This window comes from Myxocyprinus asiaticus, chromosome 13 (assembly GCF_019703515.2).
Source record: "Myxocyprinus asiaticus isolate MX2 ecotype Aquarium Trade chromosome 13, UBuf_Myxa_2, whole genome shotgun sequence".
NCBI lineage: Eukaryota > Metazoa > Chordata > Actinopteri > Cypriniformes > Catostomidae > Myxocyprinus > Myxocyprinus asiaticus.
In genome coordinates this window covers 14,873,298-14,888,550 of record NC_059356.1, presented here as the reverse complement: position 1 = coordinate 14,888,550, position 15,253 = coordinate 14,873,298, and the positions used below count along the sequence as shown (strand labels likewise).

General features: G+C 38.6%; 1 protein-coding gene across 1 annotated transcript in view; it reads right to left on the bottom strand.

Annotated features, from left to right (window-relative positions):
- The window catches only part of LOC127450561 (collagen alpha-1(XI) chain-like), a 102,342-nt gene that overhangs the window by 53,652 nt on the left and 33,437 nt on the right, over window positions 1–15,253 (bottom strand). The window contains exons 5-13 of the mRNA XM_051714789.1: window positions 13,253–13,375; window positions 9,398–9,877; window positions 7,488–7,607; window positions 7,258–7,383; window positions 6,875–6,925; window positions 6,742–6,783; window positions 2,354–2,416; window positions 798–872; window positions 408–491 (exon numbers count right to left, since the gene is read on the bottom strand). Coding sequence (XP_051570749.1) covers window positions 408–491; window positions 798–872; window positions 2,354–2,416; window positions 6,742–6,783; window positions 6,875–6,925; window positions 7,258–7,383; window positions 7,488–7,607; window positions 9,398–9,877; window positions 13,253–13,375 — 1,164 coding nt within the window. The remainder of the gene's footprint in view (window positions 1–407; window positions 492–797; window positions 873–2,353; window positions 2,417–6,741; window positions 6,784–6,874; window positions 6,926–7,257; window positions 7,384–7,487; window positions 7,608–9,397; window positions 9,878–13,252; window positions 13,376–15,253) is intronic.

Genomic DNA, 15,253 nt, shown 5'->3' with positions numbered 1-15,253 from the left:
GGAGTGGTTGCCAGGGTGTTGCTTTTTGGTTTCTTATGTGTTCTGAGTGTTTTTTACTGTGATATTTAAGGTGTTCGGAGTGGTTGCGAGGGCATTGCTATGTGGCTGCTTGGACATTTTGGATGGTTGTTAGGTAATTTCTTAATGGCCCAAGTCAAAAGATCTGACCCCTACTTTGGTGCCAATATATGGCTGGGTACATCTTCCAATTTAAATCTGTGGGATTTTTCCTGTTTGATTATCCGTTTTTAAGTCTGACTACTTCAGTCTGAAACTACATAGAACAGCTCTCCTCAACAAGTCAGACGATTTGAGGAATATTCATGTCTGTAGCACTAACGGTGTGGGACAAGTTACAAAACAAGCTGTTCAAATCTCTAAAGTGTCAGAGATAGTTTAAATCTTACTTTGGTCTGTTGTAAAATGGCTTGAGCCTGCGCCTCTTGAGCAGATACCACAGGTCCCTTCTGAGAGTCTCCTCCATACTGGAACTGAGAGTGAAAGAGAGATTACTCACTAAATATTCATTAAATGAAGTATCCTTCCATTACAGGGAGCTTTTAATATGTTTAGTACACAAATGAATAGATAGGCTTTATTCTGCATATTCTGCAAGTCTGATTACTGAAACTACATGATTATATCACAGCTCCACCATGTGGCCAAAATTTGTCATTGTCACCTAGCCCCTGTGATTTGTGATGTAAAATTTTAATTATTGTCCTCTGGCAAACAAGTCTCGCTAATGAGTATGCAAGTGGTTTAAATGTGTTACTGAAGCAATAACGTCCTCTTACGGGTAACATCAGCAAAGTGCCTGGAGGACCCGGCATCCCATCAGCACCAGGGAGGCCTGGACGTCCCTCAGGACCCTTTTAAGAGGAGAATCAATTAGATCAGTTTACTATTAGAGTATTTCTAAATGTGTATTCATGCAGTAATGTGTCAGTAATATTTAAAAGACAAAATTATTGCAGCAAGATCTGCTTCATTTTCAAAATGTATGTCATTCTTTGTCTAAAACAAGATAGCTTGCCTTGAGAAGTAAATAAGATAATAAGACTTGTTTTCAGATAACATATCTTAGCCAATTTCTTGTTTGAAACATAAACCTCATTAAATTTGGTTAGCTTTATGCTTAAAAAAAAAAATAAATAAATAAATAAAAACAGTTTGCTAATGGGATAGCAAAAATATCTTTAAAAAAACTTAATTCCAAATATATCTTCTGAAAACCAGTCTGAATATCCTGTGAAATTTTGCTTCTCAAATAAATGTATCTTGTTTGAAGGATGTTTCTATATTTTTACTGGCAAACAAGACAAAAATATTGTAACAATTAGCTTGCTTCCTGAATGAGCTAAAACACCTTTTTTACGCATTGCCTGTATCAAAGTGCACTATGCTGTGTAAAACATTTAAGAGCTCAGCTAATCAAAGCTGTCAGTCACCAGTCCTCTCTGAAAAGCTTTTCAATCTTCAAAAGAAAAGATAAAACCTCCGGCTGGAATATTTTACCCTGCCTTTCAACCTGGGAAATGTTATAAGCCCTCTATAGACATACAAGGCCAAGAAAGTCTTTTTTCTCAAGTGGATGTGCTTTCTCAGCCTAGCTTGATGTTTTTACTAAAACTCCACTCTTTTGTGAAACTGACACAGATGAGAAGTTGATGCACAACTGGCTAGAGGCACTAAATTGAGCAGAGACCAAATAACAATCTATCTTCATCCCCACTGTCAGGGGTAAATTATGAATTCAGGCGTTTTACAGCAGTTGGAAGTCTGCAGTCTGTCTCACCCTACGAAGGGAACGTGTATATGGAGTGAGTCAATCTACAGGAACACTGTACAGACACACTGTCCAGAGCAAATTAGGTCAAACTGTGAGATGAGTCATGGCTTCCTGATGCCTAAGGTCTCAGTAGAGGTTGGGGGTCCCTTATATGAGTCATATGTGAGGTTTGTTGCATCCGCATGCAAATCTAGTCATCTCTCCTGTCTCTGTAGATTTGTCCTGTTTGTCCTCCGCTTGAGGTTCAGGCTGGGTCACAAGGGTCACGTGCAGTGCTCAAATTGATTCCAGTTTTATGGTGGGTCCCCACCCCTCATGGTTGTTGGGGGGTTGCTTGAGCTTAGCGTTTGGGGTGGGGGGGCATGCGATTAGTGGTCTTGTGATGTAGGGGCGTTTACATTTTTACTTGTCATTATTATCTTTACTAAAATGAAAATACTTGGGGACCCCTCAATGTCTATTTTATTATCTCTTATGGGGGGTCCCTAATACCTTATGGGGGGTCCTAGATCCCCCAAGCCGCCTCCCCCCCACTGGTCACGTGAGAACAGGAACACTCACCCTATCACCTGGGCCTCCACTGGGTCCCGGGGGGCCTGTGATGCCGGGGATTCCTGGAAGACCCTGAGAAGAAGTAAACACACACATTAAAATGTGATTAAAATACTTTTCTTTTTTTTTTTTACATATTAAAATTATCTTATTTATTTATTTGGCTTGTTTAGTCAAGGAAAACATTGCAAGGCAACACTTAATGTTACAATAAACACATCCAAAGATGCTGTACATAACAATATATATATATATATATATATATATATATATATATATATATATATATATATATATATATATATTAAAAAAAACACACTCAGCAGTCATAAACTTTACTTTGCATCTTCATCAGTTGATATAAGACTACTGATACATATGCAATACATATACACATGTATTTAGGTCAATGATGTGATTCTAATTCTGTGCTTCTGTATCTTTTTATTTTGAATTTTTTCAATATTTATTATAAGTCAAAAACATCATGTAGTGTGATCATTCATCCATAACTTCTCTTTTGAAAATCTATTTAAAACACACAAAAAGTTTTTGAAAGTAATGTTTTCAAATTTGCCATAATTCCATAAATGTTCTGTATTGTTGAGCAAAACCATGATGCATTTTCAATATTATTTCAAAATAAACAGTTATATCAAATAGTTATATAAATAATAGGACGATTGTTTTATGAAATATCATGTGGTGCAACTGACACAAAAAGGAAATTTTGAGGCTTTATTTTTATTTTATTTATTTTGTTTGTGTGTGTTTAAGGACCAGAAGTTACATCATACAGCAACATGCAAAGGACCCATGGATACATGTTAAAGGTCATTACCACTCTTTATTTTTTGGAAAATAATTACTTTTTAAACTGCTGGTGTGTTGTTGCCAAAATTGACCATCATGTGGTATGACCTCCAAAAGACCTCAAAAAGAGTGAAAATATGATATTTTCGTTGATAGGTTTATCAAAAAATCTATATTTGATTATAAAGTTCATAATGGCCTTGTGTGGGAATTATGCCTGTTGTGCCAAGGTGGCTAATTCTTTCGCCTGTAAATTTGACTTAATCATACAAACATCATGTGGTGCGACCACTGCTGAACATTGTCTATGATGGAAATATGTCCTGGTTATCACATTTCAATACTTCCAAGTCTAACTCAGAAGTCATATATATTCATTTTAGTTAATTCATTCATTAATTATCTTTCTATTATTATTTAATATTAATTTTTGTTAGTGTTTCTCTTATGATTAATTATTAAAAGGCTGGGAGTCTATGGCTGCCCCTAGAACTGTTTGGAGGAAAGTAATGAAAATTTGCAGACTGATAGGGAAGTATGACGTGTGTCACTCAAACTTTATAGCACCAACAACGGTTCAAATTTCAACTTTTCTTTTGCCATGAACTTTTAGACCGTATGGCTTAGAAGTATAATTCACATGTCATCTGATTCCACTTCTAATTATGACCTATTCAATAGACCCACACAATCCATGCCCTGTTATCTGAGAGCCCAAACCAACAGGTCTAAAAAAAGTTGCCTCCATTGCCTCTTACTCTCATCTCAAGTTCATCTTTAGGTCAACCTTCAACCTAAATGGATAATTTGCCCAAAAATTTAAATTGTCATTATTTACCCATCTTCAAGTCATTCCAATGCCATTTGACTTTCTTTCTTCCGTGGAACAGAAAAGTGTCATGGTCCTGTCACCTTGTCAGGTTGGGTTTCTGTCTGGCTGGACCATGGCATTATCGTCCCCTGTCTGTCTCGTGTTTCGTGTATGTTCTTTGTGTGACCGCCATGCGCTCTCCAGTGATGTCAAGGTCCTGTTACCTTGTCAGGTGGGGTTTTTGTCTGACGAGGACCGTGGCAGCATTGTTCTCTGTTTGTTTTGTTCCAAGCGTGTTGACGTTTAATTCCTCATGTGTTTCAGGTGCCGCTGGCATGCGGAATCAGCATTTCCATGGGAACCCTGATTGTTTCCATGGGAACGCTGATCATGCCAACTTTCAGCTGGCGAGCAGCACCTGTTCCTAGTTTGTTCATGTTTAATGTTGCTCAGTGTTGACTGAGTGTTTGTGCATTGCTGTTTGATGTTGAGTACTAACCTCACTCTCTTTGCCTAGTTGGTCCTGTCTCATGTATCTGTTGGTTGCCCACGTGTCGGGTGTGTGGTTGCCTTCCAGTTTTGCTGTGTGTCAGCAGGTCTTCCACAGAGGATACTTCATCTGCCCGCGTGTCAGGAGTAACATTGCCCTACCCTGCCGAGCGTTGTTCTGCACTTCACTATGTTCCTACAGAGGATTCCACGAATCTGAACTTATTATTTTGTCAGTAAATCCTTTGAACTGTTCCTCTGCAATTGGGTCTCTCTGTCTCGCTATCGCTTGTTACAAAAAGGCGACATTTTAAATTTTTTTGCAGTTGCTGATTTCCATACAATAGCAGTTGATAGTGACACACTTTAAAGCTTAAATAAGCACCCAAAAGTGTCAAAAAAGTAGTCCATGTGACGTATGTGTCATATTCCATGTCTTCTAAAGGCACACAATCACTTTGTATGATAAATGAACACAAAATTTAAGTTGTTATTCACTCTCAAATCAAATCAAATCAAATTAAAATATAGAGCTGTTCAGTTTGTAGTCCACAAACCCGGAAGAGAATTTGCCATGGGTTCCCTCTGGATTTTCCTGTGCCATTTTATAATGGGAGTTTTGGATTTATGAGTAAAATAAGGTCTGTAGTAAACATCACTTGACGATACGTGGACATTTCATTCTACAACATATATTACACACTTTCATACATCAAACGTGAATTTTGAAGCTGTATTGAAGTGCATTTTCTTTTTTTTAAATCACACAGCGGCTTCGAAATTCACGTTTGTGGTATGAAAGTGTATAATATATGTTGTAGAACAAAACGTCCACCTATCATCAAGTAATGTTTACCACGGATCTTATTTTATTCATAAGTTGAAAAAGCTCATTATAAAACCCCATTGGAAAATCTTGAGTTAACCCATAGCGAATTTGACATCCAGGTTCGCCTACAAATTGACGTTACGGCTAAACAGCTCTATTGTAAACTCATGTAAACAGAATGCTAATCCAATATGGTGACACATCAATTACGTCAAACCACATTGGTTCTTGCACATCGTGACCAAATGTCATGACATCATAACACAAGAATCAATGACATGACATGTTTTTTATGAAATACTTATACATGACCTCCACTGAACTGTTATAAAATGTTTCATAAAAGTTTTAAGAGAATAAAAGATTGAGTTGTTTTTAAAATGTTTATAGGGCTTTCAATAAATATTAAAAGTACTTTGTTTCTTTCATGGAATTGATTGTGTTGTGTGTGTGTGTGTGTGTGTGTGTGTGTGTGTGTGGGCAGGTTTAAGTGGTTTACGAGGACTTTTTTAGATTACAAACTGGTAATTACAAGGGTATTATGCTATAAATGTGGTTTATGAGCACATTTCTAGTGTCCCCATAATTTAAATTGCTTAAAAAACATACTAAACTATGTTTTATTGAAAATGTAAAAATGCAGAAAGTTTTTTGTGAGGGTTAGGTTTAGGGGTAGGGTTAGGGGATAGAATCTATAGTTCGTACAGTATAAAAATCATTGTCTATGGAGAGTCCTCATAATGATGCACCAACATGTGTGTGTGTGTGTGTGTGTGTGTGTTTTAACCTTGTGCAGTTCTGGTATCATTTGGTGTGACCAATTACGGCAGTAAAGATATTAAAATCAAAATTAGATATGTAATTTCAGTGTCTGAAATATTAATCACTGTATGTATACAATATGGGTATATGATAAAGTAGAGCCTGTTGTTATACCTTTTCCAAAAAAATTATTGATTTTATAGAAGAAAAAATGTAGATCTGTAAATTTCACAAAAATCTGAGAAACTGCTATGAAAAGATAAATATGAAAGTATGACATGCATATATAAGAAAACAAAGTGCAAACAAATTTTCAAAACACTTCACTGTACTACTAAGAAACCTTTTAAAATATTATGCATGGTAGGGTCATGTATTATTTTAAGTTAATATTATGGTTGCACCACATTATTTTTTTTAGGGGCAAGAAAAAATTAACTTGGTAAAAACATTAAACTAATTTAAATCAGAAATCATTTTGCATGTTTGAGATTGCTGACATTGTGACTGACATGTGTTTGGAGGACGGGGTTTTGGAAAGAGGGCGTGTGATGCAAATTAGCAAATTAGCAATTGGCGGAAGTTAGCAAAACAACTGAAACGGCTTATAGCATCTTTAAGTTTGTTCCCAAGTGTTGCAATTGTTTTTGGTGCTGCTGAGTATTGTTCAATCTTAACAGCATTAAGACTTACTGGTGGTCCTGGTGGGCCAGGAAGTCCTTCAAAAAATGTGCCCTGGTGAATATAAAATACATCAAGAAGCATTAGCATTAGCCAAAATACATCAATGTTCTGTATAAGTTTAATTTCACTCTTCAGCACTTACTGGTTCAACGACCGCTGGCTCTCCCTTCTGTCCTTTCTCAAATCCCCTGCCCTGAAAGAGGAAGAACAGATAAATATCAGCTCTCTGTCATAACTGGTTGGGACACAGGTGAAATCCTATATATATATATATATTAATAGCAGTTTCATAACAGAAATTCGTAGAATAATTTAAAAACATTAAAAAAAATTGTGTTATTGAATTAATGTATGAGTTTGTGGTATGAAACAGCTGTTTGAATAAAGGGTTTTAACAAGTTTTTTTTGTTTTGTTTTGTTTTTGTTTTTTTGTTTTTTACATTAAAGTGTGCCTTGCACCCATTTTTTACTCCTTATTTGTGAGCATTTAAAGTTAATTGATTGTAGACAGAGCAAAAAGTGTACCTCTCCATCCCATGTGCCTGCTTTCTCCCTCTCTGCTTGGTCAAAGTGGTCCTCATAAACATCATACTCTTCATATACCTGCTCAAAGATGTCCGAGCCATTTTTAAAGTCATCATACTCAGTGAGCTATAAATGCACCAAACACATCAACAGCATAGTCAGGGTAATCACCTCAGAAAGACTCCCAGTGTTTATACTCCTAGCCCAGGCATAAACCAGCATAAACCTACCTCGTACTCTGTAATATTAGGGCCAACCGTCACAGTGGAGACCAAAAGTTCATCATGCTGATTGCTGTAAAGGTCTACACTAAACTCTTCGTCCTCTAGTGTTTTAATCGGCCTCTCCTCCTGCACACCAGCACAGCAGAGTCATATACAGCACAGTTAAACCACAACCATGGAGATCCTGAGCACAGTTAATCACTTCCATTCTGCACTAGTTTGGCATCTGAACCTTAGAAACACTAAGGCCCAGACATATTGTACGTAATTATGTAAACGCGAATGCTTCTAGCTAAATAAGCGGGACTTTATGTGTCTCTGAGTTCCAAAATGTTTCAGAAAGCAATTCATTATGCAGTGTGTGCACTGCATTCTCAGCATTGTCACTAGGGCTACTATGGCCAGTATTAGAGCAAACTGTCTTCTACAGTCAGTTTTCTCTTTCAGGTTAACTTCTGCCATGGCGGAGTTTGAAGAAAATCTTGCAGAGCAAGTTAGTGAAAGTTAAACTGTCAACATTTTTATAGCTAGCTACCTGACAAATAACAATGGCACAAACAATTGAAGGTAACACTTCCGCTTATAACATGCAGGCCAAGCATTCAGGTCTGTATTTGCATAGTTGTGTCGAGTACTGTACGCAAGTACGTTTACGCTGATGCAAGTGCTTGGCCGGCACATTGCCAAAGCATTGTCTGGCTGAACATGCTCACAGTTCAGTGGACAGTTCACAGTATTGTCCACTATAGTGCCCCTTGTGGCAGCGTTGAGACTGTACTCATGTTATGAATTGCAGTCTGACACATTTTGAAATTAAACAATACACAAATTCAAGCTTGCATAGCTAGAAGCTATCATGTACTTGAATAGACTATGTGTCTGGCCTAACTGTGTGCCAGATCTCCAGTTCACTGTTGAGTACAACAAATGTTAGTGTAATGAGTTCACAGGCATGGGTTATAGAAACATTCTGGTTCCAAAGCTGGCTTCAAGTCATAAATTAGATGATGGCTTGCTGAGGTGGTGAGTGTGGGTGGGGTAGTAACTATTTAGGAGTTTAAGTAACAAAGGGTGATATCAGCACAGCAGCCATATGTTCTGGTGGCAGCCATAACAGCATGAAGGGAAGGGTGAGCAAACTTGGCAAACTGACATAAGCATCTCAAGTTAACTCAGCAAAAATTTGTGATTCATAAGGTAAAAACTACATCTATCAGTCCTGTCATTGGTAAATGCATCAAAAAGATGGATTTATGCTAATGTAAGACTCATCTTGGGTCAGCCCTATTCGTCATTGTGTCTTCGAGCACATCTTTCAATCTATAAAGCATGCCAAGTGAACAGAGAAAACTACAATCTAAGGTTTGGTGGAACACTAACTCTATGCCAAAACAAGCTAATTATATGCATCATATTTCATACTCAACTTGTAACACAAATCAAACTGGTCTTGGCTGCTCTCCCAGCCTGGTCAGGCTCATCTGGTTTGCTGGCTTAAGGGTTTTAGGCACTTGTAAGCTGGTCAGGGTGGGAGACCAGCTGGCGGACCAGCTAGAAAAGTCAAAAATCAGCTTGGCCAAGTTGGGAGACCAGCTAAGATCACCTGTTTCTTTGTTTTGTTTTGTTTTTTTCCAGCAGGGCAGTATCACTTTTGAAATGAGATATAATACATATGCATTTACTACATCTACAAATTACTACTATATTATCAATTCCTTTGTGACCATAGTGACACTATGTTTCAGTGCACTATTATTGGGGAGGTTAGAATGGCACAGGCTGGTTAGTACGATGGATGACTGGGAGGAGAAGATGCCAGTGGATAAAATGTGTGAGGGAGAGTCAGTGATTGGTCAGGAGAATGATGGGGAGGCAGGGGGATGTATGGGAAACCACAGTGGCATGCTACGATCTACCTCCAACTCCATCTTTGGGGACTCAGGAAGTGCAGGGAGCGATACAAAATGGTTGTCAAGATTTGACACAGGAACCGTAGTGGGCAGTATAGTGGAGTCCTCCTGATAACCATCAGGTTCATGAGTAGGCATGTCAGGTATGGAGTCCATCTTGTCAACAGTTATCACAGAAGTTTCTACAGGTGATTTTGGCTGCTCTGTTGTAGTTGGTGCAGGTTGCTCTGTTGTAGCTGGTAAAGTTCCATGCTGAGGTTCTTGGGCGAAAAACTCCGGGAGCTTAGAAGACACCTCCAGAAAACCTTCTTCAAGAACTTCTGCCTCCTTTTTCTTCTTCCGGGATTCTTTTTTGCCCCCTTTCTTATACGACTTATCCCTCTTTTTTTTGTTCTTTTTGCCCTTTCGTTCTTTTTTGGCCCGTTTCTTTAGTTCCTCGGGCTGATCTCCCTTCATGACACCATCAAGGTTATGGATGGGAGGGGCCTTTTATAGATGGGGGAGGAGTCCAAGGTTGGGTGGGGCATAGGTGAACAGAATAAAAACTGTGAGACATTTGAGACATTCTGACAGCAGGAAAAGCAAAACTGTTAAAGAAAGACATAAATAGTACTGACATTCAAATATAACACTGGCAATCTCTGCATCATTTATCTGGGGCAGTTATACTGTATAATGAATATCGCTGACTGATTACACCAGAAAATGCATTATTCTCTTTGCAAATTAGGTCAGAGTTCAAGTTGTTCACAATTCAGATGTGCGGTACATTTTCAGCTCACAATTCAAGTGGCCGGAGTTGAGCTGCCTATGAGCTATTATCAGAGGCCCTGAGTGAATGGACTTGATGAGGACTGTCGGAGGGGAGATTATATGAATAATGTGACAACCAGGTGAGGTGTTGAGATGCCAAGTCGACCAGGATAGAATCAGATCAGTGTGAGCAATGGTAATAGGTCAGTAATGTGTGCAATGCTGATGAATCCTGCCATTAGTTGCTGTTCTCTCAGCTGTAGTAGGAAGTGAAAGCCAATTGGCTCTACCTTTCAATGGCTGCTGAAAGACAGTTTCTCTGGAGCCAAGTGAGAGACTCACAGACACTCACATTCACCACACTTGCACATAACTGGGTGTGGGAGCTGCATGGAGAAATGAATGTTCCCGATGACCTTAAACGTTCATCCCAGAAGGCCACTGAAAAATGCTAACACACTGACATTGTAACACACTGCACTGATAAACCCTCACATTCACAACAAACACTAATAATCAGACTCACAAAAACAGGTTCAAAATGTCCACTCAAAATTTCTCACATATTGAAAGAAATAGGGACCTTTCTACATGGTCAGGCTATTGATTTGAAAGGCTATAGATTTAGGGGCCATTCTTACAAGACTCAGTCTTGCATTCAGTCAAAGTCCCTTTCAAAGCAAGTTAGACCACTCGGCGGCCATCTTTGGAACGCTCCCAGGCAGCTATTTTCTATTTACTTGAATGGAGAAAGACCGAAATCTTCAAAATCAAATGACATATTTCAAATTAGCATTCAAATCAACAATGGTATCATAAATCCTGCTTCTTTAGCTCAAGTCAAGGAAAAAAAAAAAGCTATTTTTCAGGCTGGTTCAGTTAATGCATGTGCAAATTCTCAAGTTAACTGACAAGCGATTTTTGTCCCTAAAAGGTGATTAGCTCTTTTACCTGAAAAAAATAAATAAACAAAAAATACATTGAAAAGAGTGACGTATTAATGTCAGTTTTATAATAATGGACCAATTGGACGAATCTGGGTCCGGGAGCATGTACATTAGAAATAGCGTATGGGATGCACCTGGGTGAATCTCACAAAGAGGTCAAAAGAAAAAAAAGATATATTTTCCATTCAGAAAATATAGTCTACTGTTACTACCTTTTTTTTTTTTTTTTTTTTTTGCATTGTGGCAATTAAGCTCATTTTACCCACCAATTCTCATTACTGTAATGCGAAAAAAAGATGACCATAATACAATATATTTATGTAAGAATATTTACAGGTATACATCATGGTAGCATTTGTTCTACTGCCTATTATTACAAAAAAAAAAAAAAAAAAAGAGTTTATTTTTAAAAATCACTGCAGTATTTTTTACTGTAATAGGTAAACTACATTTATAGACTACATAATCTAAGTACAAAATATCATTTTTATTTTTATTTATTTTTTAGTTGGGGGGGGGGGGGGTTTGGTGAATGTGACCTGGACATTTCTTGACATTTTTCGTGAGATTCACCCACTTACTGTATAAACACACCTTGTGTTGCCATTGTGCTCCATATACTGTACCTGTTTTTAATGCTAGAATGTGTCCTGTGTGAACAGCCACTTATTGTAGAAATGACTGAGGAAAGACTAGTGCTAGTAACATATCTAAGAGCTCACCCTAGCTTTTTTTATTCATCGGCTTTTAGCTTATATTTGATAGAAAAGTGTAGAGCCGAGGAGGGCAGGGCCGGGCTGGAATGACGCACGCCCGGTCCCCAATCAGCCTGATGGGGCGCACAAGGGATAAAGGCAGCCGGGGACGACAGTTCGAGAGAGAGAGAATTACAGGCAGCTGTACTGTGTGTTTATGGTTGTGTGTTTTTTGGTTAAGTTGTTTATTAAATTATTATTTAAGTTGTCAAGCCGGTTCTCGCCTCCTCCTTTCCACTGAACCCCCTTACACTGGTGCCGAAACCCGGGAAGGAGGAGGGATTCCCGTCGCAGAGTCCTCGACACTGCCATCCACCCAGGGGAGCGCCGCTGCCATCCAACGGGAGACGGAGTAGCCCGACCACCCGGACGCGGGGAACGGCCGCTGTCCGCGAGGCGAGTGGGGACGGGACTGGCACGCCCCCCCCGGAGAGGAAGGGGGGGATGTACGTCATGCCGGGGGCTACCCGGCCTGAGGCAACGCCGGGAGGAGTGTAGAGCCGAGGAGGGCGGGGCCGGGCTGGAATGACGCACGCCCGGTCCCCAATCAGCCTGATGGGGCGCACGAGGGATAAAGGCGGCCGGGGATGACAGTTCGAGAGAGAGAGAATTACAGGCAGCTGTACTGTGTGGTTTTTGGTTAAGTTTATTATTGAACTATTATTTAAGTTGTCAAGCTGGTTCTTGCCTCTTCCTTTCCACTGAACCCCCTTACAAAAAGCTATGGAAGGAAGAGGAGAAATGGGATAGGGAAGAGACACTGGCCGGACTAGAACCTGCATCCCTGTGAGAACATTGCAGCTCATATCTGCTACCACTGCGCCATGGCTCCAACTTATACGAGCTTTTCGTTCATTAGAATTGAGCGCTTCTGGCCTCTGGCACGAACAAATTTATTTGTATGCATGACTATCCTGTTCATTGTCTTATAGAGATGAGCACTCTGGGAGCAGAGCCCAGAAGAGCAAACAGATAAATGTAAATGTGGACGTGAAAAGCCAAGGCATATCATCCACACAGAAAGTTTTGACAGTGCTCATCCAAAAAGAGAGGAAAACAATTTTGGCCAAGCTGGAACAAATTATGTCTCCATAAAGTTCTGCAATTTAGTAGAAAACTCTAAAGTGGGTTGTACAAGGTTCATTGGAAATACAAGCATCTCTTTCTCTTATTACACCCATGATACTTTATTCTTGGCTAAGCGTCTGATGAGAATAATAAAGAAGGAACTGGACTGAATGGAATACATCTGAGGAGGAAAACAAAAAGTCGTAAAATAAAGCAGCTGGAGAAAGCTGAAGAGAGGACGACAATGAAGTACCATTTTGAAATTTGTGCAACTGTTCAGAAATATACAAATCATGTCTTATCAGTGAGGTGACTCCCAGGATAGAAAAAGCACTAACCTCTTCAGTGTCCAGGCTCTGGGTGCTATAGGGCAAAGTGTTATCACAATCAGGAATATAGTCTTGACAGTAGTCTGCCGCAGCCTGAGGATCATCCACGAGCAGTAGCTGCTGGATGTCTCCCTGTAACACAAATATCACTCACATTATACATATATAAAAAAGACCTATGTACAGAACCTAGAGTACAATAAATCTTCAGAAGATGGTTTCAGATGTGATCCATAAGACTTGTGTATATGTGCATATGTTGTCCATAATACTTGTACATAATTTTGCAATAGTGTATATGTGAGTGTGTGATTGATTAATTGCCCTAATACCACACATATTGGATGTTCGCATTTTCATCTGGACTATGTGATTTTTAAAGGGATTTCTCTGAAATTTGCAATATATCTGCAATATGTCTGCAATATGTCACTGCATGTTCCTTGCTGGATGTTAGAGTAACATTCAGTAGATGTTTTTGTTGTTCATGATTTAGAATGTACTGCTCTTTTTAAGCTGTTTATTAGATGTATATACAAAAAGAAGATGGTAGACCAACCGACTGACAGACAGACAGACAAACAGATTTTAAAGAAAATCATTATACATTATTTGTAGTTTTATCTGGATATAGCATAAGGCAAACTGGAACTGCTCTGTAAACACAGACTGGTTTAAATCTTATTCCTGAAGAGTTAATGTGTCAGGCAGAAAAAAATATATTTTCGTTTCAACATTTGCCCTTAGTTTTTCTGGGCCAAAAAAAAAGAAAATCTCTCAACCACACTTGACTTCACTTTCCCTTAACTCCTCACAATTATGAACAACAGGACTGGATTCCTATAGGCAATTTCTAAAATTTCTAGGTCCATACAATGCAAGTGAATGGTGACCAGAACTTTGAAGCTTAAAAAAAATCACATAAAGGCAGCATAAAATAATCCATAAGACTCCAGTGGTTAAATCTATACCTTCTGAAGCGATATGATAGGTGTGGTTGAGAAACAGATCAATATTTAAGCCCTTTTTTGCTATAAATTGACCCCCTCCCCAGTAGGTGGCGATATGCACGAAGAATGTGAATCACCAAAAACAAAAGATTAAATCTCAGGAGGGCTGTTTGAAAGTGGAGATTTATAGTAAAAAAAAAATTTTTTTTTTAAAAAAAGGACTTAAATATTGATCTGTTTCTCATCGCTTCAGAACACATGGATTTAACCACTGGAGTCGTATGTATTACTTTTATGCTGTCTTTGTCTTTTCTGAGCTTAAAATTTCTGGACCCTGCTGACTTGCACTGTATGGACCTAAAGAGCTGAAATATTCTTCTAAAAAATCTTCGTTTGTGTCCAGCAGAAGACATATATCTGGGATGGCATGAGAGTGAGTACATGACAAGATGATTTTCATTTTTGGGAGAACTATCCCTTTAATGGGCAGAAATGAAGTACCAGTCCCATAACAATGCATGAAGCACATGTAAATAATGACTTCACATCTCTCACTGAGCTGCATTCAAGAAGGCATCTGTTCTATCAGCATGTTAAATTGGCTTTAAATGACTGGAGTGAGTGAATGTAGATGACTGAAATTGTATAGAACACAGAAAACGTTTAGTTTTAGACTTTAACAGAAGTCACATTTAAAGACCTTGTAAAAAAAGCCAAGTTGTAAGTTGCAATATACTATTTAAAGGGTTAGTTTACCTAATCATGAAAATTATGTCGTTATTTACACACCCTCATGTTGTTATAAACCTGTATGACTTTCTTTCTTCTGTGGAAAATAAAAGATGCATAATGTTAGACCCAGTCACCATTCATTTTCATTGTATTAAAAAAAATGCAATCAAGTGGTGGCTGAGGCTGTCTGTCCCTAACATTCTGCCTAACACCTCCTTATGTTTCACAGAATATATAAAGTCATAGGACAGGGGTTTGGAACGACATACATTCTATGGGAGGGAATTCCCCCTATTGATAGCCAGCGATAATTCCACTAAATTGTTTA